The sequence below is a fragment of the Chiroxiphia lanceolata genome, chromosome 9 (genome assembly GCF_009829145.1).
Source record: "Chiroxiphia lanceolata isolate bChiLan1 chromosome 9, bChiLan1.pri, whole genome shotgun sequence".
Taxonomy (NCBI): Eukaryota; Metazoa; Chordata; class Aves; order Passeriformes; family Pipridae; genus Chiroxiphia; species Chiroxiphia lanceolata.
In genome coordinates this window covers 19257580-19273687 of record NC_045645.1, presented here as the reverse complement: position 1 = coordinate 19273687, position 16108 = coordinate 19257580, and the positions used below count along the sequence as shown (strand labels likewise).

At 35.9% G+C, this 16108-nt stretch overlaps 1 protein-coding gene across 1 annotated transcript in view; it reads right to left on the bottom strand.

The window, feature by feature from the left end:
* The window catches only part of LOC116791060 (hornerin-like), a 64238-nt gene that overhangs the window by 13994 nt on the left and 34136 nt on the right, over positions 1-16108 (bottom strand). The window contains exons 25-51 of the mRNA XM_032696724.1: positions 15489-15521; positions 14061-14093; positions 13766-13801; positions 13597-13638; positions 13385-13420; positions 13237-13275; positions 13010-13054; positions 12385-12414; positions 11236-11274; positions 10602-10643; positions 10092-10133; positions 9185-9226; positions 8635-8676; positions 5792-5833; positions 5651-5689; positions 5314-5355; positions 5172-5210; positions 4731-4772; positions 4590-4628; positions 4417-4461; positions 3896-3937; positions 3264-3302; positions 2060-2098; positions 1350-1388; positions 1061-1099; positions 746-784; positions 436-474 (exon numbers count right to left, since the gene is read on the bottom strand). Of these exons, the coding sequence (XP_032552615.1) occupies positions 436-474; positions 746-784; positions 1061-1099; positions 1350-1388; positions 2060-2098; positions 3264-3302; positions 3896-3937; positions 4417-4461; positions 4590-4628; positions 4731-4772; positions 5172-5210; positions 5314-5355; positions 5651-5689; positions 5792-5833; positions 8635-8676; positions 9185-9226; positions 10092-10133; positions 10602-10643; positions 11236-11274; positions 12385-12414; positions 13010-13054; positions 13237-13275; positions 13385-13420; positions 13597-13638; positions 13766-13801; positions 14061-14093; positions 15489-15521 (1065 nt within the window). The remainder of the gene's footprint in view (positions 1-435; positions 475-745; positions 785-1060; positions 1100-1349; positions 1389-2059; positions 2099-3263; positions 3303-3895; positions 3938-4416; positions 4462-4589; positions 4629-4730; positions 4773-5171; positions 5211-5313; positions 5356-5650; positions 5690-5791; positions 5834-8634; positions 8677-9184; positions 9227-10091; positions 10134-10601; positions 10644-11235; positions 11275-12384; positions 12415-13009; positions 13055-13236; positions 13276-13384; positions 13421-13596; positions 13639-13765; positions 13802-14060; positions 14094-15488; positions 15522-16108) is intronic.

Sequence of the window (16108 nt, the reverse complement as noted above, 5' to 3'; positions counted from 1 at the left end):
GAGTAGTACTACAGAAAGCAATTCTTTTTTCTAGAGAGTCCAGAGCACCTGGAGTACATTCAGTACTATGTCCTGTTACAGATGATACAGAAAACAGGTGATTTCTACTCTGATACAACTAACTGAAAGGTGGCCAGGAGTTCACCGTTCACTGTCTCACTTTCTACATTCAATCTGCTTGAGATGTGTAAGAAGAAAAGTGTTTAGCACCAAAGCAGGTACAGAAGCTCAGATACAACTGTCAGCCAGTTACTACTGGCTACTCTGGTTTGCAGAATGTCCAAATGACATGGCAAAAGAAAATGTGTTGCTGAGGCTTTGGGCAAAAAGAACAATGGTGAAGGAAAACAGTTCTGGTGAAGGAAAGATATGAAAAGATAATCGTGAGTGCCTGACACTAACACAACTGAAGACTGTGGAGCAAGAAAATCATACCTGTCCACCAGGCTGGCTGCCTCCTGAAGAAGATGAACCCTGTAAATGTTATATTGTCATTTAAAATTTTTTCTTTAAATTTGGACATGTGCATTTGATTACGATGTATTGTCTTTTACTCTTTTAACTACATTTGAAAAGATCTATCTGATTAAGAACCAAATTTTATCTATGGAAAAATTAATGAGGATAAAATAAACCACATAGTACCCTGGAAAGTTAGGTATTACCAATCTGGCAATACTTTCTGGAAATATGTACACTGGGGGGGAAAAAAACCTCACAATAACAACAATGAAAAATTTCCCACCTGCCCACCATACTGGCTGCTTCCAGATGACGATGAGTCCTGAAAAAAAAAATTAAAATTGCTTACTTTTTGTTTTAAAAATACAAATTAAGACTAAATATTTATTACTTTATTTTTTCCTGATGTTAGAATATCAGTTAAGACAGGAATTGTATTTTGACCACTCTGCTTACACTTGGACTTTTACACAGAGATATATAATGAAAAATGAATCAATCTTGTTCACAGATAAAAAATTGCTGTAATACAATATGAGGCCTCAAACTTTTGTATAATAGATACTTCAGGATAAAAATACAAAGATTTAGTATTTACCTGTCCACTTGAGTAGCCACCACCTTGAGAAGATGATCCCTATAAAAAGCAGATGCAATTTATTTTTGTTTAAAATGGCTTCTGGAAAACAAGACTGATGTTGAAGACACACAATTATTAATTTTTTTTCCAAACAGCTTGCCATTTGATTTCACAAGACATGATGCCAGATGTCATGGGAAAGTCTAGAAAATGAATGGCTTGGTACACTTTACTCATTTGGATAATTTTTAAATAGTAGAGCCATTTTGGAAGGGAACTGCAAATAATGAATAAAATAGATGCTTACATGTCCACCTGACTGGCTGCCTCCTGGGGAATAAAAATCCTGGAAAAATGTATTGAAATTACATGAAAAAACCAAAACCAAAACCTGGAAAGATCAGGGTGGAAGCTAAACATTCCTTGCTTCTCCACCTTCCTTAATTTTCTCTTGTTCAAGATCAAAAATTAAAATTTGTCTTTCTGTATGAAACAGTACAGGCCCCTTTATGACTATTGATAATTCCTTGAAGATATTTTTTGGGATACAACCAATAAAGAATTATTACATCTCCAACAAAATAATTTCTCAGTCTGTGTTACTTAATCCTCATTAGAATTAATACAACGGGTGCCATGTAAAAATGGCAGAAAAATGGAAGGCCTCACATAGCACAACAAAGCAAAGGGTTGCACTTGAAATAAATGCTGCAAAAATCATGGTATTGAAGCCCTGTGCAGTCAAGCAGTGATTTAAAAACCACAGGAACTGGAACAAGTAAATTGTGGTATCACGTTTGTGATGTGAGTTTGATATTTAAGAGCACACCTCAGCATTGGTTGGGATTCCTAGCAGTACTGCAACTCTTTAGCCATATTCTCATTCCCTCTGTGCTTGAGGACTTTCTATCCCACACTGGAAGCTGCCACACCAGTTTCCACACAGAATTTAGGTGTCTGGCAGTTGCCAAGCCCTGGGGCAGACACCCTGGCAATACACAAGGAAGGAGTGCTTACCCGTTCACTCTGGCGGCTACCAGACGGTGAGGAGGAATCCTAAAAAACATTAGAATTAAATTATTGCAATGGCAAATATTACTAATTTTTTCTGAGCAAGGGTGTAAGGCAAAGAAAAATACTGTTTGTTGGGAAGGTTAAAGATGTAGGCTGTAGGATAAGTTCTTTCTCTGCTCATTTCTGGTGAATGGCATTTCTTTATTTTGAAAGGTGAATTCTGACATAGTGATATAAAGGAATGAGATCACATCTCAATCTATTTTATTTCCTCCAGAATGTTACAGAGCAAAGCATCAGCTGTCTTGGTCCTTGTAGGACCTCAGTGGTACACACCAATGTTTTTATACCTTACTTTCTTTCAGAGGGCTTTTCGGGCCCTCTGTAGTATCATATTTTAGCTTTCTTGAATATCTGTAAAAAGATTTTGGTACAGAAACTACATTGAAACTAATGATCCAGTATACCTGTGGCTGAAGAGCACAGCTGAATTTATAATTATTTGCAGAGAACAATTTCCTACTAACCAGGACCAGACTTACTGAAAATCCATTTAAAGTACAATCAATTACTCAAGGCAGAGACTTAAAACTTGGAAAGTTTTATAAACAGCTTCAGCAGAATTAATAGGAAATATACTTTAGTCAAAAGAAAAGGCATCTTCTTAAACAGAAAAGCAGGCAGTTTTCACCACACTACACAAAACCAGACCATTCCTATGTAATATATAGATGAAGGAACTTGAATCTTATACCTCTGGCATTGGAAAAACACAAATGAAGTGTAGCGTGAATTGGGGACGGAAGGAGAGGGAAGTAGTCACATAATATCACATAATAATATTGCATTTTGATGGAAACTGTGAAATAAAGAGTTTCCTTTGTAATTGCTACTTCTAATAACCAATTAAAAATGTATGATTGTTACAAGTCAGAACTGTTGTAACTGCAATTTTAATTTGCAAAGCCCTTATCATACATAGCACAATAGGATGACATAATTTAGGTCTACATTTTCCATTCTCTGTAGAAAAAATACAATTTCAAAGAAGTTACTGTAGAAAATGATGAACAACAGATGATTAGAATGTAATGTGAAGGAGTTCTTGGCGATAAGATTATGAGTTAAAGTAAAGGTCCATGTAAGCAAATAGATACTTTAAGAGGTATGAATTAAGATATTGATATAGTTGAGAAGAAATACTTACACTCTCAGCAGTTTCACTGCCTCCTATGGAAGGTGAATCCTGTAAAATAATGAAAAAAACCATTTACTTTCATATAAAAAGGACTCTCACATGTTCTAAATTGTGGAGAATATAAAATAAAAGAATAAAAATAACAAACCGCTTAGAATCTTCAATTTTACCTAAACCAGTGAATGCGCAAGAAAAGAAAAAAATATGTAACTTCACCTGTTGCTTAAACAGAAGAGGCTGGGAAAAAACCCTCCTTGCAAACATACATTTTTATGAGGAAAAATTTTAGATAAAGTTCATTTGCAAAGTTAATAATTCTTTATATTCAGAAATCCCATTATCTATACTTTCAACAGGTTCTGCATAAGTAAAGTATGTAAAGTAAATGCACAAAATGTTTTCCTTTTGAATGAGCTAATGCATAAACAATAAAGTAGTTAAAGCATTGGACAGTCACAGGGCACGGTTAGTGGGCTTCCCTCCATTTAAGTTGTAAAAGGGTGAATTAAAGAGGACCAAAAGATAAAATGGCATTTCTGTGGTCATGGTCACTTAAAAATAACTGAAACCTAGAACCCAGTGCAGATAAGAACCAACAGAGCAAGCTTAAGCTTTTGGTGTAGGAGACAAATAACAATTACCTGGCCATAGGACTCAGCACCACTATATGCAGAAGATCCACCCTGTTCAGAAAACATAAACAATTCTCATACTGCAAACAGAATAATTCTCATATTTGGAACAGACTTTTTTTTTGGACACTAACTGTAGGGATCTCCTTCTGGGAAGATTTAAAAAGTATGATTATTTACCTAGTTATAGGAATGGCTCTTGAGCAACTCATAGTTATGTCCCTGTAAAACACTAATTTAACATATTTTTTAACTCAAATTCTAATTCCACTTCTGAAGAGACCTTCATCTTGCAGGTGATTCAAAGCTAGCATTCTTGACAAGAACAAACCTTAAAGGTTGGAGGCACCCCACTTTTTACTCCCTTGTAAACTTCTAACTAAGTATATACAAATTTACTCACTCCTCAAAGAAAAAGCCCACTTTCATTAAAATATAGCAAGAGCCAAAATACAGAATATAACTGTATATTTGACCCAGGGCACTTCTCCCCAGTACCCTCTATACAAAAAGAAAAAAAGAGTATTTACCTGACCATAGGATTCACTGCTACCATCATAAACAGAAGACCCTCCCTGTAAAGAAAACAAAAAAAGTTGATTAACTTGATTCCCTCAAGAAAGTGTTTTCTGTCTTTCAAACACAGAACAGGAATGAAAATAAAAGAACTCTGTTATCTCTACAAACAAGAAAGAACACCTACCTGTCCGTAGGATCCACCAGGATAGTAGGAAGACCCTCCCTGCACAGAAAACACAGAAATTTACTGGTTTGTAGTTGAATTGTTCTCTCAAGGAATACTTTTACACTGCTCCTGTGAAGACACAGTGACTCAAATATTTACCTGGTTACCGGAGTAAGAACTGTGGGAAGAACCTGGGCCGCCCTAGAAGAAAAACACAAACCAGTTATTTTCTCACAGACAAGAGTTTAAATACTTGCCTATCCAGTTCTCTCTTTACACTCTTTCTCTCAATTTTGAGCTAATTTCTATGTACCTGAATAAAATTCAAGACCATTACTGGTTAAACTAGAAGAAATCTTCTGGTGGCAACTTTCTTAGCCTGCTGAAATTTGTATTCTGCAAGGAAGCTGCAGATACCAGTCTGTACTGTTCTCTGTCAAACTTCACACCTCTAGCTTACATCAGGGTTAAGTTTTTTGCTCTAAGGGACAACAGTCAGGTCTCTAATTATGGCATGTCATAGCACCCACAATACTGGGAGTGATGGAGCCAGGAGGATGGGAGTCTGTGTTATCCTGGTAAGGGAGGAAGAACTACTACCTGTCCATAGGATCCTCCGGGATAGAAGAAAGGCCCTCCCTGTGCAGAAGACAGAATGGGTTACTGGTTTATATTTGGCTACTCCTTCAAGGGAAGGTTTTGGATGGAGCTTCTGAATAGGGCATTTTATCTGAATGTTTACCTGGTTACCAGAATATGTGCTGTGTGGATAACCTGGGGCTCCCTGAAATGAAAACACAGACTAGCTATTTTCTTGCAAACAGGATGGTGTAAATACCAATGTACCCAACTCTCACTCTAGGGCAATACTGTTAAACCAGAAGGAACTTTTTATCACTGATTTTCTTATTTGGATGAAAGTTGTAAATACAATTTAGTCTTTTCCTCTGACAGATTTAATGTTGTAAGTTACAAACAGTTGATTCAATTCTTGGGTGTTATATTTCACAACAGCCACTACACAGGGAACATAAGAATGAATATAAAAGAACTCTGTTATCTCTACAAAGAACGCCTACCTGTCCGTAGGATCCACCAGGATAGTAGGAAGACCCTCCCTGCACAGAAAACACAGAAATTTACTAGTTTGTAGTTGCATTGTTCTCTCAAGGAATACTTTTACACTGCTCCTGTGAAGACACAGTGACTCAAATATTTACCTGGTTACCGGAGTAAGAACTGTGGGAAGAACCTGGGCCGCCCTAGAAGAAAAACACAAACCAGTTATTTTCTCACAGACAAGAGTTTAAATACCTGCCTATCCAGTTCTCTCTTTACACTCTTTCTCTCAATTTTGAGCTAATTTCTATGTACCTGAATAAAATTCAAGACCATGACTGGTTAAACTAGAAGAAATCTTCTGGTGGCAACTTTCTTAGCCTGCTGAAATTTGTATTCTGCAAGGAAGCTGCAGATACCAGTCTGTACTGTTCTCTGTCAAACTTCACACCTCTAGCTTACATCAGGGTTAAGTTTTTTGCTCTAAGGGACAACAGTCAGGTCTCTAATTATGGCATGTCATAGCACCCACAATACTGGGAGTGATGGAGCCAGGAGGATGGGAGTCTGTGTTATCCTGGTAAGGGAGGAAGAACTACTACCTGTCCATAGGATCCTCCGGGATAGAAGAAAGGCCCTCCCTGTGCAGAAGACAGAATGGGTTACTGGTTTATATTTGGCTACTCCTTCAAGGGAAGGTTTTGGATGGAGCTTCTGAATAGGGCATTTTATCTGAATGTTTACCTGGTTACCAGAATATGTGCTGTATGAAGAACCTGGGGCTCCCTGAAATGAAAACATAGACTAGCTATTTTCTTGCAAGCAGACATTTACGTAAGTGAGTCCATTCTGAATTTCTGTTCTTTCAAATAAATCTTTTGAGGACAACATTATCGCAAACATTAAAAGAGAATGCTGGGGGAGGGGCTTGTTAGAGATCAGGAAAACTTCAGCAGGTTTCTGATTTTTTCTCTTCAGGTTAAAAGATCTGAAAGTAGTAGTAGTAACATTTAATTTTACTCTTTCTAATCACAGAATCTAATGTCATACCTTGCAGACTCTGTTGTTATAGATGATCATGATCTTGATGGTCTTTTTAAAAATTGCCAGAACACTGAACTTCCAAAGTGTAAATAGTGTTTAGAGAGCTCACCACTTATGAGAGAACACTATTTACCAGTCCATAGCATCCACTATTACTGTCACATCCCCTTCATATACAGAACAGGGAAAGTATTATTCTATGGTTAGACTGCTTCCTCAGAGCAGTAGACTAAGGTCTTGCCTTTAGATGAAACTTAGAGAAAAAGCAGAATAATTGCAGTGTGAGACATTTGGGGATCCAGGATCCACATAAGGAAAACCATTTTTCTTTGAAAAAACTTTTTGCAGGAATTTTCCTCCTGTGCTGAAGAATCATCAAGGAAGTAAGATTTATGAACAGTAGTTTATTTGTACATGTACATCTACCTATAGCTTGCTTTTTTATTCAGAAGAATGTACCTACCTATCACAGCTAATCTGTTTGCATGCTAATCTAAGGCACTGTAGCTGCCACATGTAGAGGGCCCTGGACAGAAAATGAAGATAGCTCTGTTTTTTAATTCAGTCTATTCCTTGCAAAGATTGCTGGATTTTACTGTTGGGTGAAAGCAAAGATCAAGTCTATTGCTACCTAGTTCATCATAAATTAATTTGATCAGCTGATAAAACTGCAAACTGGAAAACAATCTCTTGTGAATCAAAGTGGACACATCTGCACTGAGACTTGATTTTCTACTGTATCCAATTTTGATGTCTTCTTTTCTTCATGTTGAAAATTTTTGTTGATAGCAACTAAATACATACACTCTCCTCTCCCCAACCAAGATGTGGTGGATTCCTGTTACAAACTAAGTCCTTTCTTGCAACAATTAAAGCATGTAAAGAAAAGGGCTCATTAGAATGAAAACTTGCATAAAGATGTCCACCTTTTTCCTTATAAATGGATTTGTTGATATAGATTTACAGTCACATGATAAATAAAGGTTTTTCCTCAAATAACTTTCAACAGTAGTTATTTTAAATAGACTAGTTGATATTTTAAAACATACAGGTCATGATTACTGCTCGGCCTCAATTAGGTAAAAGAGGTGGTATTCTACCTTACCAAAATGACTGCTCTTTATTTTAAGTTAATGAATTTAAGTCCAGAAAGCAGTAATTTCTTTATACTGTTAGTTTGTTTAAATAGCATGGGGGGTTTTTAATAGAAAGAATAATCCGCAAAATAATTCCCATTGAAATTGAAAACTAAAAAAAAAAAATATTACACCATTCAAATGGTTTTATGTAAATACAGTTTCTGTAAAAGGTTCACAATAAGTATTCTGGTAGAAGAAAGGTGACTTTAAAATCCAAGTTCATCTGTCTTTGCCAGCTGAAGCCAGAAGCCTGGTAAAACTACTCTATAATGTCCAGGTAAGCACATTCCTTGGCCTTTTTCCCAGCACAGGGGCATTGCCTAAGAGAAAAGTTTATCCAGTGCAAGTGACAAAGAAATTGCAGTGATTGTCTTTATGGGAAAGAACAGTTTAAATGTTGATTTAAGAAACTAAATTTTGAAACTTTTACACATTTTGAAGTTTTAGTCACAGTATTTTATTGCACCAGTTAGAAAGACAAGGAAACTAACCTGGATGCAATTAAATTGATTAAATTAAATTCTGTGGTTACTATAAGGGATAATGACTGTTTTTTGAAAGTAATGAATAATTAGCACATAACAGTCAAGTGACAGAGCATCTGGATCACCAAGCACAGGTACAGGAAGTTAGTGGCTGAATAGTAACTATGCAGCTCAAATAAAGTGGAATTCATTCTTCCATTTCATTGTATGTAGTTTACCCATACTAAGGAAATGAACATTAATGTTTAGTGTTAACCAAGTGTCCATATTTACTAGGTGATTAATTCAAGATACTCCATTATGTAGATCGAAGTATAAACTCAGAAAAATAATTACCTGTCTATGACCACTGCTTCCATCAGGACAAATGCAACCACCCTATAAATTTTTAAAAAAGGAAACAATCATTGATTTGTGGAAATTTAAAATAAAATCTTATTTCAGATGTGAAACAGTTTAGGGGAAGAAAGTCTGTGGGATTACAGAGTAGCTGTGACCTTTCCTACACCTAGAACAAATGAGTTTAGCTCTGAATAGTTAACATTTGCTTTGAAAGTTGGACTGATAGTACATCACTTGGTGCTGTGTCTCAGGGACAGATGCTCAGCAAGACAGAAGTATCAAGTAGTCCAAGAGTGCAGAGAATCACCATTGTGTTCTCACCAATAAAACATACATGGAATTGAAACAGTGTTGAAAACTGACTTCAGAGAGCCATTTTTGATAAATTTAATCTGAACAGTCACTTCATTTACAATTTAATGCATAACATGACCAATCCTCCATGCAAAGCTACTTCACTTAAACTCTGATTCCTGAATTTAATTAGTTTAATTACCAGGAAGCAATCTGGACAAGACTAGTTAAAAATAAAAACAATCCTGACCTGATTACTTGATCCACCACTGGTTGCAATAAATGATCCACCCTTTGAAGAAAACAATTACATTTTATCAAAGCATTTTATCAGAACCTGCATTATAAAATTATGTAGTGAGAAGTAAGGTGACAAACTCTTTCTACTACTTTCCTGCATGAACAAGCACTATCTGTTGAATTATTGTGAAAACATAGATTTGGATGAAACCTAATTAATGATACCATACACAGGGAATGGGTATCAGGAAAACTAATTAAGAAAACAGTTATTTTCTGGAGCTTATAAATCTGACTGCACTATTGAATTAGATTGCAAATTCTCTTGAGACAGAGACTATGCTAGTGTTAAATCTGCATAATGTGGCGTGTAGCAGGACTCAGGATCTCTGGGAAGCTGATGCTTTAATAAAAACAGAATCAAGTGCCACTCTGGATCATTTAAATTTCACAAAATTCTCTAACATATACACTGCTGCATCAGTACACGATCCTATAGAATGTCAAAGTTGGTTCTACTTTTGTAACAGAAGTACCTAACCCCTAAGATGTACCTACTTACCAAATTTAAAATGAAAAAATTATATATCTGGCCATTACCATCACTAGAGCAGGACTGTTTTTTAAAAAAAGATTCTAAACCTACTTTTGGTGTTTTGCAAATGACTTTTACAAAATGTTACGTAAAGAAACACCTGTGATGGTTACCTGCTTAATGGAGAGAAGGAACAGAACAGACTCTCTATTCTGGGCCCATTTACAACTGCGCAAAGTTATAACGTTATAGGGAAAACGCTACCAATTCAAAATAGCATCCTTCAGCACGGAAGGATTAATGGAACCTAACTTTCAGAATGAATTATAATTTATCAGAAAGCTCCTTGCAGTGATATCATGCACCTGACACTAGTTATTACCTGGACGTCAGCGTGGCTGCTGTTTGAAGGAGAAGATGCATTCTGCGAAGAAATAAAAAATGACACATTTTTCAGTAAGGGTAGCCTCGTCTACTGGTCTACTCTGGCCTCAAATCGGGAGGCCTGGAGACACACCGTCTATAACGCAGCTGTCTCCTTCGAGAACACACGCAGGATCACTCTCGAGGAAAAAAGGCAACGCAGAAAGAACCGTGTCTTGCAGATTACACCATCTAAGGAGTCTTTCTGCTGTGCCTTTTGCAATCGGATATGTCTGTCACATATTGGCCTCATAAGCCACCAGCGTGCCTGTAGCAAATGTGGATAGTGCCCTCCCAAATCTTCGTTCGCGAAGCCCAGCCATGAATGAATATAGTGCTATTGGGAGAGAACTACCTAACCCTAAACAGAATTCTCTGCTGTGGAAACTAGATCCTTCTTTTTGTAGGTAATACAGCAAGGAGCTATAACACCAGCAGTAGTTCAGAAAAGGTGACAAGAATGGTTTACCTGTACATCATAGGCTCTTCTGCTTAAAACGTGTGATGTATCCTGTAAAAAACAGGAATATTTGCTATCAGGAGATTAAAACTCTCTGATCTGTGATAGACCTTCTTTTTTTCCCCCCTGTATTTATTTAAAACAGCTCCAGACCCTTTATTATATACATTGAGTAGGAATGGCTTATTATAAAATAAAAGCTTATTTGCACATAATTTTTATAGGCTACTGCTGAGTCTGACTTGAAGCTATACAATACACATACCCATATCCCCTCCACCACCTGCTGAGCACGGTAAATTACCAAACATTATACTTTCTAAATTCATTATTCTATCTCATTTCAGCTAAAATTTTAGCTGTCCTTTGTATGATACTCATTTAATTTTAACTTTAGCTTGGACCAACTCTGTGCTTAATGAAGAGCAGGAATTTAAGCTGCCCTCTACTTCAAAGCATGATTTGCATGTCTTTTTTTCATATATATATTTCCTTTAAAGAAATTCGTGCAAAGAGCAAAGTAATTTTATTTTAATTTTTCCTTAAGTGGAAGAATATTAATTAGGGCAACATATTTACAGAAAAATTAGGCATAATTAGGACAAGTTAGGGCTAAAAAAGAAAAGAAAAAAAAGTTACTTACTCGGGCAACAAGAACTTTCTTCTTTGCACAACCAGAACCCTGTAAAGGAGCCAAAAGATTGTTACTACTTTAGAGGTGGAGTTATCTGCACTAAGTACTTTAGCAAAAATCTACTACTTGTCAAGGTCACATATTCTGGAAAAAGAAAATGTCTGGAGATTTCATTTTAATATTTAATATTTTTAATAAAAAGCATATTCTTTGTTTGTTTTCCCTTTATCGCTCTTCGGTCAGAAGTTCCTGCCCAGGGGAGTCTCCCTCAGCTAAACCATTATGATCTGAAGAACAATATGTATAATTATTTTTTTAGAATTCCCTATCCTTTGTTATAACCAAGGGAATACTAGCATCTTCTGTGAACCAAGGAGGAAGTGATGAGGCCCCTAAAAAAGGCTTGCTGCTGAAGGATTTTTTTTTTTCAGAACCTTTTGCATTCAAGGTAAATACAAGCGAAAACAAAGGATGTTTCAGAAGACCTCCTCACTTCCTAGAATACATGTTTGGTGCAGTACTAAAGCAGTAGAGAGAAAAATGGGGAAAACAATGAAGCAGTAGAGTGTATGGCTGACAACTGAAGAGAAGGCAAGTAGCTGATGACAGGAGGTTACTCTAGATGGCAGTAAAACAAAAGGAGGCTGTGACATGAAAAAAGCTTTTCTATGAACTGAAAGAAGTAGGGAAAAATGTAATTTATTTACACAACAATATATTTGCTTGGTCACAATCTATCCATGTTAATCAGAGTTTCTTCTTGTAGGACAGATGGAAAGTCTTGACAGAGAGATTATTACCAGGGACAAATGTTACTTTACAACAACAGCATAAAAGAGAGTTTAAATTTGAACAAGTGAAAAAAGCTTGAGGTAAGGTACATGCCTTACGTACATAGGTGGTTAATTCCCAAAAAACTATCCAGTCAAAGTGCATATACTATGAAGAAAATACATCAGTATATATTCTGTATTGTGCAGTTTTTAATAATTGTGCAATAACCTTAAGTACAGAGAAATAATTAGCTTTTTGAAGGGTATTATAAAACAATCATACACTACAGTTAGAGGTCCATGGGTCTAATATAGAAGTGTTGAGTTACTAACACTGTCATTAATCATAAGAACTTGAATATTACAGAAGAAACAAAGTACTTACCCGACTCTTGGCACTGTAAGTAGTGTCATTCTGGAAAAGAATAAATTATTCCCTTTTTAAAGAATTATTTAAATACAGTAAGCTTACAGAAAACTAATTTTTTCCAAAACAGCATGCGGACATATTCCACTTGTTGCTCACACTCTCCACAGCCTTGTCTAAATTAGTTTGAAATCCTATAATTACAATCTGAAAAACATTTTAATAGCAGCTTTAGATTGGTAGAAATGCAACATGAAAAGCAGTGGAATATCCATCATTTCTTCTTTCATTCATTGTATGTATTTAAATATTTTCTTTTAGATTTTCTTTTTTTTTGAAAATTACTGTAAAATGTATCCTTACCTTGTGGGGAAAATCTTCTGTTACTGCAAAGCCATTGAAATACTTTTATCCATATTTCATTTTATCAAGTTAAATGCATTTAAAGACACAAACCATATCTGTAACTACATATTTGACAACTTTCACCAAAAAAAATGCAGGTGCTGAAACACCTATTAGTGTGGGAACTCGGCATTCTTTCTGGATCATTCTGCTCAAAAGACTGCATCTAGCAGTGCAATATTTTCTCATCTACACAAAAAAGGTTGTGATGAAAATATATTAGAGAAAACATACTCACATCATCACAAGGATTGGGATTATCATCTGAGGAATATTGTGAATCCTAGAAAAACAGCAGATACCAGTTATTTCCTCACAAAATGGATCTTCAGTAAAGAAAAAAACACCCAAACCCAACCCAAAACACGAAGAGCAGAGAAAAAATTATGTTTTATTACATCTTTGAGAAAGATGATGGAGGGACTACAAATAATGTGTAAGTAGGAGAAAGAAAGAACTAGTTACCTGATTATCATAATAGGTGTCTGAGGAGGATGATCCACCCTTTAAAACAAACAAATCAACCAAAATCAGGATGTAGAAACCTGATTTTGAGCAGACACTAAAGCTTATATGAAGTGATGTGTGAGTAGGAAACCAGAATATTACTTACTTGGCCACCACCATAGTTTTGCGAGTAGGATCCATCCTACAAAAAAAATATAAACACTACTACAGAAGAAACTGTGATTTCCTTCAGGGACTGTAAAGCTGGAATAAACAATTGCCTAGGATTTCTTTGAACAAATACAACTTTTAAGATATCTGGATAACTTATCAAATATGATAAGAATTCTTACCAAGAGAAAATCAAGGTCTACCTACCTGGTTGCTACCATAATTTTGTGAGGATGATGATCCACTCTGCTAAGAAACAACAACAAAAAATAATTAGAATTAATATTACAATATTGCAGATTGGATACCGATCAGCCATCACGGAAGTAAAAGCTCATAAAATCCCAGTGGGAGACAATAATAATCTAGTACTTACTTGGCTACCACCATAGTTTTGTGAGTATGATCCACCCTGTGAAAACAAAACAGCAAGAGTTAAAATTCTGGAGAGCTTAATTTTATCAGAACGCACAGAGCTGTCTTAGGGCGCTGAGTTCTTTCTATGTAAGTAGAATTTCAGGGCTGATAAAAAGTATGTTTGCAGGGAATGAGTTACAGGCTGGAGATGGGGAGACCTTGCAAGTGTCTATACTCTCATAAGCAAGAAAACTATACACTGAATTGGAAATGCTTAAAAACTTTTTACCGATGGATAATAAAGAGCTGCCTACCTGACTACCCTGTGATCCACTCTGTGATCCACCCTGTAAATCAGACAAAAAATTATGCATGCTTTAGACACTTGCTGTTTGTATATGGAATATTTTTAATGAAAGTTATGATACTTGCTTAGGAAGAGTAAGAAGAAAAAGTAGATATGCAATATGGATATAATTTCTGATGTAGTAAGCACAGATTGCCAATAGTGCAAAGGTAAATACTAGATGAGAAATATATGAAAAATTCCCCTGGTAGCTTTAGTACACAGAAAGCTGTGAGCTGTGAAGTACCAGGACCTCCAGGAATAGGTTTTAGATAAAACACTCAGTATGTTTCAACGTGCCCCCTTTAGAAGAGGAATGTAACTTCTCCGAGTGTAATCAGGAGAGGCATTTTTGGAAGTATTAGTGACAAAAGTGCATAATAAGAACAGTGAAATCCTGAGCTATTGAAGTGAGTGGGATATTTGCCATTCACTAAAATCGGACTGAGGCTTCATTCAGAAGAGGCAAAGGAAAATGAAACAAAATGTATTATCTTTCAATGTTCTAGCAGATTTTAGAACAAAATTTAAGCACCTTCTTTAGTCTTACAAAGGAATAGTTCCTCTTTACAAAGAAAAAATTGAAATGCTATTATAAAATAATTACATATGTATTTAATATATTATTCTTTCAAGTTATAGTAATGTATTAAATACAGTGCATTGTATATACTATACCAAATTATATTAATATATTTTAGCAACATCTATGTTGTTTGTATATTTATAAATATAGTATATATTTATAAAGCACAGTACTTATTGATACAATTAATTTATCTCATTTTTCTATTCCTTGTGAAAACTCAGTAAGAATCAAAAGAAGTATCAAAAATAAAAAAGACATCATCTATTGCTGTTTTCTTACTAATTTTCAACATGACAGAGATTACTTCTTTAAACATAGCTAACACCCTTTAGGATAGTGGGTTTTACAGTTCCAACATTGAACTTGGAACAAATACACATGTAGCTGTCTCTAGTTCCCTGCACAAACTGAATGCATTCTTAAGCCAGTTTGTTCCAGGAACCCCAAGTGGCAGTCCTAAAGTATTTTCTGACTTTTGATAGGAAAAGTCCACAGAGAGGCTGGTGAGCTCCAGCCCTGATTTAAGTTGTGCCACTTCAGCAACTCTGCAGCAGAATTCTTTCCAGAATCTGGCCTTAATGTCCTATAAAGCGAGACATTTCACAGGCATAATCCTAGGAAAAAGGGGGGAAAAAGACTCCAAAGTCCCTGTGATACTCCTTTGTACACGAAGATGGTGAGTTCTCATCTCCTAACTGTTAAGATTATATAGATTTGTACTACATGAATCTGAAGTTGTTGCTAATTGAGTTAGTGGCAAAACTAATTTTGGATGCATCTTAAAATAAGAGGAGAAAGAGCATTTACCTGGTGGCAGGGATTGCTATCATATGAAACACCCTGTTAAAAAAAATAAACAAAAAGGTAAATGCCCAAATCTTCATTTTCCTTTCAAAGTAATTTGCTTTCTTAAAATTTCTTCTGTGAGAATTAATGCAACAAAACTCACCATAAAACTTTACGGAGGGTGAGTTTAATTTTATTTAATCTTTTAAATGTGTGGTTTTACCCTCTGTCACTCCCATACCCACATACACACAAGCATCAAGACACATGCACGCAGGTGATCAAATGAGGAGTTCTTGTGAGCTACAAGGAAAGAAAGATAGGCTGGCAATGGATGTCTCCCTGTATCACCCTAGTTCCTCTTGGTTGGTAAAGATTAACTGTTGGTGGGGTTTTTTTGGAATCAACTGTTACTGATGGGTGACTATCCATCTCTGTTGTGACCATTTATCTCAGTGTGACCATCTATCACTTGCTAGATTCACGCACTATAGATGTTAGGCAAGGCTGCTGCTCAATGCATTTTATTTCCTGTGTTGGGTATATTTTGGCTACAGCCAGTCTTCCTGTTGGGATAACAGGATGAGAAACAGTACACAGAAAGAGTTCTACCCTGGCTGTCACACTCCCATTCTCACAGC